Below are 8,959 nucleotides of genomic sequence, written 5' to 3' on the forward strand. Positions count from 1 at the left end.
TTGTTGATAAATATCCACCGTTGAAACGTGTAAAATTTGACAGTAGCGGTAAGCCCCCTAGGCTCCCTTCTCTCGTCATGTGAACGACTTGAATGTTTGTGTTTGTACGGTGAAATTTGTTGTCGATCGACACCACCATATGGGAGATCATCTGGAAAGTCAAGAATCCAATTCCGCCTTACCGTCTCAATCTACGGAAACTATCAAATGGGCTTCTAAGAATAACATGAAATTGAATCCCAAGAAAACCAAATAAATTTGTATTGGGTTTTCTTCTCTTGACCCTTGGGCCATTCCACCGATCACCATTGGCGGTCAGGAAATAGCGGTCGTTCCGCTAAATGCTAAATTACTCGGCGTTATGATCTTAAACGGCCTTAAATAGATCGCGTACATCAATTATATTTGCAAGAAAGCTTCGAAGAGATTATATTACGATTACTCAAGAGATCCTCCGTTATTATTCCGAGTATACGTTAGCTACCTGCATTTTCGTGCGAGGTATGGCATTACAACTTGGCACAATATTTGAGCGATGAAATTGAAGCCATTGAACCTAGAGCATTTCGTATAATTTTTCCTGACCTCAAGTACAAGATGCGTTTGTATTTGCCAATATGGTGTTACTGCCCTCGCTGAGAAAGACAATCTGCGACAAACTCTTAAAATGTTAAACAAATACGTTACAATGTGTCACGAAACAACCCATAAATTTTATCACCTTATTCTCCATTGACACAGTACAGGATATTCTTTACGGAATGATAATCGTCTTTTAATTCCAAAATATAGGACGAAGAAAGTAGGTTTGCGAACAGCTTTATCCTATATATTTGCCCTATATATTTTTTTTGAGACCCAGGGAAATATTTTTTTGACCAGTCCCAACAAAACGGTAATAATGTTACGCAAAGCTTTATGTGTTTGGAGATAGCATATAAAAATAGCTGTAAAAATAGGAATATCAATAGCATGACAGGGATTAGTGAAAGATTTTTGCCACAAGACGCCTGAGTAAGTATATTTTTCGGCCATTAGCAAACATTAATCGCCTTTCCCTTTCATGTATGACATATCGTGGGATTAAATAAGTAATAAGGTGAAAATATTTATAATCATCTCAGAACTAATACCTGGATAAACAGTCTTAAGTCTTCACTTATTTTAATGGTTGCATTTTTATAAAAAATGTGCGTGCTGTAGGCCATTCAAGTTCTTATGTCAATCAATTGTGTTAAAAATGTTGCTCGGTCAAGCATGTAATAGATTACGTCATCAAAAGTTCAATTCGATAAAAAAAGTGAAAATAGTTAAGTGAAAGATATTGTTCACAGACGTATTGTTTGTAAATTTTACTAGTTGTTGATGATAAACATTTTAAGTTGTAAACATTTTTAAGTATTGATCGATTGAGCAGAAGACCATGCAACTCGACTAGTGCGACAACGCCTTAAACAAACAAGATATGAGAGCTGGAACGAGCTTCTAAAACCAACTCACATTTCTAACTTACAACGCTGATTGGTTGGATAAGAATCAGCCACTCTGGTTAATGACGTCTGCAAGTTTTCCTCAACCGTTACTATAAAAGGGCGTGCACAACACCCCAACCTTCAGTGGACTAGCGGAGTAAAAAGCATGTGAAACGTTAGAAAGCTCAACCTTACAGGACACACAACCAAGACAAGAACTCAAAAACGACAAAGATCAGAAGATCAAGTGAAGAGTAGAGAATCCAGAAAAGAAGCTGAACATTAATGAACATTAGTTAACAATTGTAAAAGATCTCCTACCTCGCGTAGAAAATAAAAAACTATATATAACAATAACATACCCCATAAGAGCAACCCCTCGCTATTTCAAACCAATTACACACAGACAGCATCAAAATGTTGCATGGGCATTATAAGTAATATTTCAAAACTAAGTTCGTGTTCTCAAAGAATTGCTTCCTTAATCCAAGTGCCATGAAGAGTTTCAGAGTGTAGTTGCCTGATGATTTAGGCTATGTGCACACGAGCGTCGTTTTCAAGCGTACGTTTTTAGAATCGTTTATCGCTTTGAGGCCTTGTCCACACGATCAAAGGAAAAATATGCTCAATGTTAAATTATTAAAATTAACTTCAACTCTTATGGTAAATTGACGGTATTTCAAACCGTTTTGGCATGAAAACGAAAAAGAAAACACTCGAAGACGTTCACGTCTGCATGCACATACTCTTTATCTTATGCACTAATAATTTTTAAGAATGATTTATTGCAACATTTTAAAATCTGCATTACCGGACTGAATCGTCAGGCTGTTGGCTACTGCGTTGAGAAGGTGTGGAGATTGTTCAGGGAGACAGGTAGAAACATAACTGGTGCGGGGAGGGGGGTTGGTGGCTGAATGCATATTCAGTATTCGGCCTTTGCCCGATTTTTTTAAAACGATTGTTCCTACGGTAAGTAAACATGAAAATCTGAAATCTTATGCATTTAACCATGTATTTGGAATTCCATCTCAGGCACAAACAAGGATTTGAAATGCTGAACTAATCACGTTGACTAAAATAACCGTATTCATTCAAATGACGGTGTCAATTAAAATAGGAAACTTAGTTGTTTAATGCAGTTAATATGTAAAAAAAAATATATTTAGAGTGTATTATATTCGTTAAACGCAATTAGCTATCGCGAGTTAACAGTTGGTTAAAGAGACCTGACAATATATTTACCTGTACCTTTACCAAAAAATAGCGAGAAAATGGTTTTCGCTTGTGCACTTAGACTTTTACTATAAACTGGATAAATCGAGTAATAATTTTGAAATTAGCGTAAATTCGTGTGATCCACAGTCTTCAAGCACTGTGTGCCGACCTCTAGTTCGATAGAGCCGCTGTTTAGAAACGTTTTGATAACCAAATCGTTTAAATTGGGTATTTCTGCAAACCGGGAAATTGAAAAATAAAATCGCTCACATTCATACGAACATTTCGATTCGGATAGTTTTAACAGCTTACATTTTCATTTTTGCACGGCGAAATATTCATTTTGCAAAAACACGCGATCACGGGTCGCCCAATTATAATTTCTATGTCTAACCGTGGTCTAACTATATAATGCAAATTGTCGACTATCGCCTTATTTTTAAAGCTCACACTCAAAGGTAAATCATAAACTTATGCATTGAGTGAGATATTTGAATAATGTTGTAATTTGATTTTCTGTAAATTTTCACTCATAGGAAAGGAATTTTCGGTCATATAGATCAGTAACAAAAGTCACACCAATGCAGCATTAATAATAAATTATTTGTCTATGTAAGTGCATTTATTTTTTTTATTCCAAACTACAGTGCAAGCACGTAGGTTTATAGGATCACTCTTGTGCGATTTCTTAACTACATACATTCAGTGCATGTATCGGAGATTCAATATTAAACGATAAGTAGAAACCTCCTTCAGAATAATCTCGTGCAAAATGTATTTTAACGCTAAATCATTATTTACAAACAGTACTCTTCTTATTTTTTCCATGTGATCTGAAATAGCGGGAAAATAATTGGATTATTTGTCAAATGTAAACCCATTTTTCATATCTCTCGAAATATACTTTATTTCAGTTTACAATTTATTTCAGAGCTAGAGTTCTTATAACTAAACCTAATCACAAAATTTGGAAAGAATAATAAAAAATATAACCAATAAATTAAATACTCATGAATTGATTTCTATTTCCACACTATTTCTAAGCGCTGAGTGCACATGGCTAAAACATAAGCGCGAGATCACCTGGTTGTTATCAAACAATTATTTATATGTTCGTGAAATATGTTCATGATATAGAGGCATCGTTGTTCACGACTATAAACTTTATATCGCTATATACCTGCCCGTTTACACTCGAAATTTTATGTGCGATTTTATCTTTTAGTAGATGTGAACGAGTGAGCAGCTACAAATGATTTGATGAATGAGAGCTCTTATTTCAACGTTCGTAACTAATTCACTCGTTCACATCGAAAGAAGAAAATCGCACATGCATGAAATCACAGCAAAAAGTGTAAACGGGCCTTCATAGCTTGTTATACTGGTACAATATATTATATGGTACACCGAAAAGCCTTGATATAATTTTCGAATGTCAAAACGGGGCTTTCCGAAATTACCTCTTAAAAACCCCTTATTATTATATGTTCATTTAACGGTCTATATCTGCTCGTTCTTATATTGCGACGTCTGTCTTGAAGATTTGCAATCGTGTTAAGCGTGCACTTACAAATAACATTCAGTTTAAATATAACACTTCCACTTCTGCTGGAGTAAAAATCAGACTGCCAGCAAGGAGGGCTCGTGTTTTGTTTTCTCCCGCGGTATATCCAGGCGGAACTTGATATATATAACCTGGATTTGCGTAGCTTTCGTATGTTTTGAAATTAACATTTTTGTCAAAAATGCTAAGATCAGGTCCATGCCCAAATGTAGGCCCAGAGTCCTTTCTTGCTAGAATTGCATCTCTGCTGTTCGGATCTTTCAGAGGCAACTTGAAAGGCGGGAGATTATCGTTATTGCGAAATGAAAACAAAAAGGAACCTGGAGCAGACCGATAGTACTTTAAGGGAGGTGCCCATGTAGCTGTCGTGAATCCTCCAAAGATAAAAGTCTTGTTATCTTTTAAAACTTTTACAATTGTCAATGTCGGGACTTTTGAGTTGCATCTATCATGAAATATTTCAGTTTTATTGCCGTCTCTTGTAGTCCGCCAGCAGACACTCCAATTTCCTGTCCTCGGCAGCCATTCTGCCAAAAGTTTTGTAAATTTTGGTGACTGGGCGGCCATTATGACTGAATCCAATTCATGGGCTATAATATAATATTGAAGGATTTTTATTAGCAAAACCAATGCCCTGCCTTAACATGGAATGCATTGTGAGAATGTCTGTATTTTCTATTACTTGCCTAAACATTCTGTTCCATTATAAAAAAATCCGCTGGGACATTGAGATTTAGAGATTTATTAGAAAAAAGGACACTGGCAGTCATAAGACTGAATTATGTGTCTTTTACATAAAAATATATACGATAATTTAAAATACATAATGAAATAAGAAACAATATATATTTACAACTTTTTAGTCCTTTTAAGTCAAAGTCACAATTATGTGTTCTTTAGAATAAATATATACAATCATTTAAAATTGGAAACAATACATATATACAACTTGTTATCAATTAGCAAAATTTGCTTCAGTACTAAAACTCATTATAAAAGAGTTTTTGAAACGATCTGTTCGGCATTGTGGCGTGTTAAAAGTTCTATTATTTCTCAGAAAACCATTACAGCTATTACGAGGGGGAAGTAAACCAGCAAGTTGATGGTTTCCATTGACAACAATATCTTTAAAAAGACTTCGTGATAGCATTTCTCGCCTGTCAAAGAGGGTGGGAATAGATGCCTCTTTCAGTGCTTCATCATAACTTTGATGAGGGAAAATAATCCGCAATGCACGCTTCTGAATGCGTTCAAGATCATTCGAGAGGTAGGGAAGATTTCTATGAAACAATTGACAGCAATATTCCAGTACTGATCGGACAACACTACAATAAAAGGCTTTCATATCATCAACACTGAGTCCTGCTCTTTTAAGTTGTCTTAAGAGATATAGGCGCTTTGAGGCCTTAGCAGTTATGGTTTTAACATGATCTATCCACTTAAAATCGTCACGAATAGTAACACCGAGAAGTCTTGCAGCACTAACTTTATCAAATTTTATCCCATCTATCTCAATTGGAACAAAGATGGAGGGATTCTCTTAAAACATGATTGGATTTCTTTACATTTGGTTGGTTTGAGTTGTAGATGGTTCTCTTTAGACCACAAGTTAACATAATCAACAGCGTCCTGAATGGAACTTTCATTAGATTGTGTTATCACTTCGGATAATGTGATATCGTCAGCGAACTTCCACATTTGGGAGATCTGATCTGGTAATCGTAGATCATTAATTAGAATAAGAAAGAGCCATGGACCAAGACGAGTACCCTGGGGAACTCCTGCATGGACATCAACCCAGTTAGAAAAAGTACCATCATATTTAACCCTCTGCTGCCGATGACGTAAGAAATCAATAATCCAATTAACGATGATTGGCTTTACTCCTATGCTGAATAGTTTAGCGATCAATATATGATGGTCTACTAAGTCAAAGGCTTTCCGAAAGTCTAAGAGAACAGTTCTTATTGTGGACGATGTCCCATCAGTGGCAGATAACCAATGATGAAACATATCGATTAGTGCCATAGTTGTCGATGAACCTGGGATAAATCCAAACTGTCGTGGATCAACAATGGACAACATAACCGGTTTTAAAGCCATATCAATCACGAAGCTTTCCGCAACTTTCGACAGAGTCGACGTAAGAGAAATTGGTCTGATGTCGTTGTTAAAATCACAAATGAGGGACGACTTTGGCAGAGGACAAACATCTGCGAGTTTCCAAGCATTAGGCACTCTACATTCGGTAAATGAGGTGTTCAATATGTCAGTAATAGGACTTGCGATAATGTCCGAGAACGTTTTGAGCACCCAATTTGGAAGGTTATCAGGTCCACTGGCGCGAGATATCTTAATCGCTCTTAGTTTCCTTGCCACAGATTCTTCGGTAACATACAAAGGTTCATCATCAACCGGATCCACGCATGTATAATCTGTCAAAGGCGAGTAATCATTCATTACGCTGATAAACGCTTTGTTTATGTTATTCGTAAGAGTAAGATCATCACACACAAGATCAGGGTGTAAAAGGGATCTTAGGTCACGACGAGTGTTTTTATTAATACCACAAAGATTTTTGACCTCTCTCCACCAATCTCTGGGCGTAGAGTCCTTCATTTGACCAATTTTGCTTTCATAATAGGTTTTCCTACAATGTTTACATTCCCGATTAACTTTATTTCTCAGCATTTTATATAGGATTCTATTTCCAGAAGAGAAAGCTTTTTGACGGCTATTTATCATTTTTTTTAACTGAGTGTTCAGCCAGGGTCGATCATTTTCATGCATTTTGATACATTGCTCAGGCATGATAGTATTTAGTCCATAGTTTATGATTTCAGTCAATAGCTTGAGCTTTTCTTCACATGTTTGATAATTAGAGAGTAACTCAAGCCAAGGAACCTGTTGTAGAAATCTACCAACGCTTGCTACCTTGGTAGGCCGTTTGTCTCTATACACAACTATTCTATTTCGTGGCTTTGAAGGTTTAGGTCGAATTTTTGCCTCAATAAATACTGTTCGGTGATCGGAGTAACCAAAGGGTGGTAAAATTCGGACAGAATCTGATAAGTACTCTTTACAATTTGTAAAAATTTGGTCCAAAATATTGTCCCCTCTTGTAGGTTGTTTAACCATGGGCTTGAGTTGGAAGTTTTTTACAGCAGATTTAACCAAGGGAAGAAGGGTTTTGTTGAAATCGCCAGCTAGGAAGACAGCACAATTTGAATATTCAACTTCTAAACGTTCAAGGGATTGTATAAGATATTCTTTCATTTCTACATCGTTCGCAGTTAGAGGTTGGTACACCACCGCTATTATAATATTTGAGAAACCACGAGGTAGTCGCCTTGGTCTAAGATATGCCCACAAAACTTCATGATCTGTATGATAAAAGTCAGATAAGATTTTACAGTGAATTGATTCTTTGACATACATACACACACCCCCATGAATTCTATTTGCACGGTCTCTCCTAAACAGTTGATATCCTTCAATATTAATTGCGTCATCAGGAACGGTTTCCTGCAACCAGGTTTCGGTAAAGAGAGCAATATCAGCGCTAATAGAATTTAACGTGTGGGCAATTTCATCAATCTTAGGTGATAAGGACATAGTGTTGGATAAAAGGACCGAGGGAACAAAATATCGCGAAACAGCAACATTCCTTTTAGGTTTTATAGATAAAAGGTTTTGTAGGTTTAGTGAATAGTTTTTTCTGTGGCTCTGACTGGATGAAGGAAATGTATCATTATAAACTGACTTGCGTCTGGTAATTCTAACTGGTATCGGTCGACTTATATGAGATGTCCGATTATAATTGGAATATTCATTATTTACATCATCGGAAAAAGTTAATTTCTCATTAGATCGCGAACAAAGTCTAGGTAGCTTAACCAGTCTTTCGAATTCCCCAACTTCGGCCGTTTTATCCTTGAAGGACGATCCTTCCAGAAACTCCCCCGAAAAGGAGACTGGTTTACCGCTTTACTTGATGTAACTCGTATATTCGAAAAATTAGGCTTATTGGCTTGCTGATAATATCGTCGCTTTTGAGGTTTTCGGCGTGAGGTGATACGAACAGGAATACATTTGTTATCAGAATTTAAGTCAGCAGAAAGGGCGGCTTTCTTGTTACGACGCGAACGAGGCACAGGTAGTTTGACAGCTGGGGCGTACTGATTCTGGCCCTGATGTGTGATAGCAGCAGGTAATGTAGCTGATGGTAAAGCTGTAACCGTCGTGTGAATTATTCCAGGAGTAATTGGCCGTGTAGTTGGTAGTGTAGCCTCCCTGTGAGTTGTTCTAGGACGATAAATACCTAAATCTGACGCTGGCAAATGGTTTGATATTCGAGCTGGGGTGAACTGTTTCTGGCACTGATGTGTGATAGTAGCTGGTAATGTAGTTGGTGGTGTAGCTGTAACCATCGTGTAGGTTATTCCAGGAGAATAATCGCCCACGCCTAACTCTAGTGAGTTAGAACTGAGCTGATGTTGACTTTCATTTCTGATTGTAGGAGTAAGCTTGCATTTACTTCCCTTCATCGTTGTTGTGGATTGGTGTTGAGTTCTCATTTCTCCTTCTAGTTCGGACAAACGTGCTTTCAAATTCAAATTTTCATTCGTCAATTTGCATAAGTTTTGTTTATTATCATTGATAATTCGATTCTGCTCTTGAAGTTTAGCCATCAACGCTGTAACTC

General features: G+C 36.8%; 2 protein-coding genes across 2 annotated transcripts; both read right to left on the reverse strand.

Moving 5' to 3' along the window:
• Positions 1 to 4,269: 4,269 nt before the first annotated feature.
• Positions 4,270 to 4,821, reverse strand: LOC114526080. Its single transcript, XM_028547581.1, has one exon. It carries the CDS (start codon positions 4,819 to 4,821, stop codon positions 4,270 to 4,272), a length of 552 nt encoding a protein of 183 aa, XP_028403382.1.
• Positions 4,822 to 5,760: 939 nt separating this feature from the next.
• LOC114526081 lies at positions 5,761 to 7,869 on the reverse strand. The gene has a single exon (XM_028547582.1). The coding sequence runs from the start codon at positions 7,867 to 7,869 to the stop codon at positions 5,761 to 5,763; it is 2,109 nt and encodes a 702-aa protein (XP_028403383.1).
• Between the last annotated feature and the right edge of the window lie 1,090 nt (positions 7,870 to 8,959).

Source organism: Dendronephthya gigantea, unplaced genomic scaffold (genome assembly GCF_004324835.1).
Source record: "Dendronephthya gigantea isolate DGI-Jeju-01 unplaced genomic scaffold, DenGig_1.0 000037F, whole genome shotgun sequence".
NCBI lineage: Eukaryota > Metazoa > Cnidaria > Anthozoa > Malacalcyonacea > Nephtheidae > Dendronephthya > Dendronephthya gigantea.

What these genes read in the sequence shown, in the direction of transcription:
- LOC114526080 (XM_028547581.1), bottom strand. Translation starts at nt 4,821, where the DNA reads ATGGCCGCCCAGTCACCAAAATTTACAAAACTTTTGGCAGAATGGCTG.
- LOC114526081 (XM_028547582.1), bottom strand. Translation starts at nt 7,869, where the DNA reads ATGTCCTTATCACCTAAGATTGATGAAATTGCCCACACGTTAAATTCT.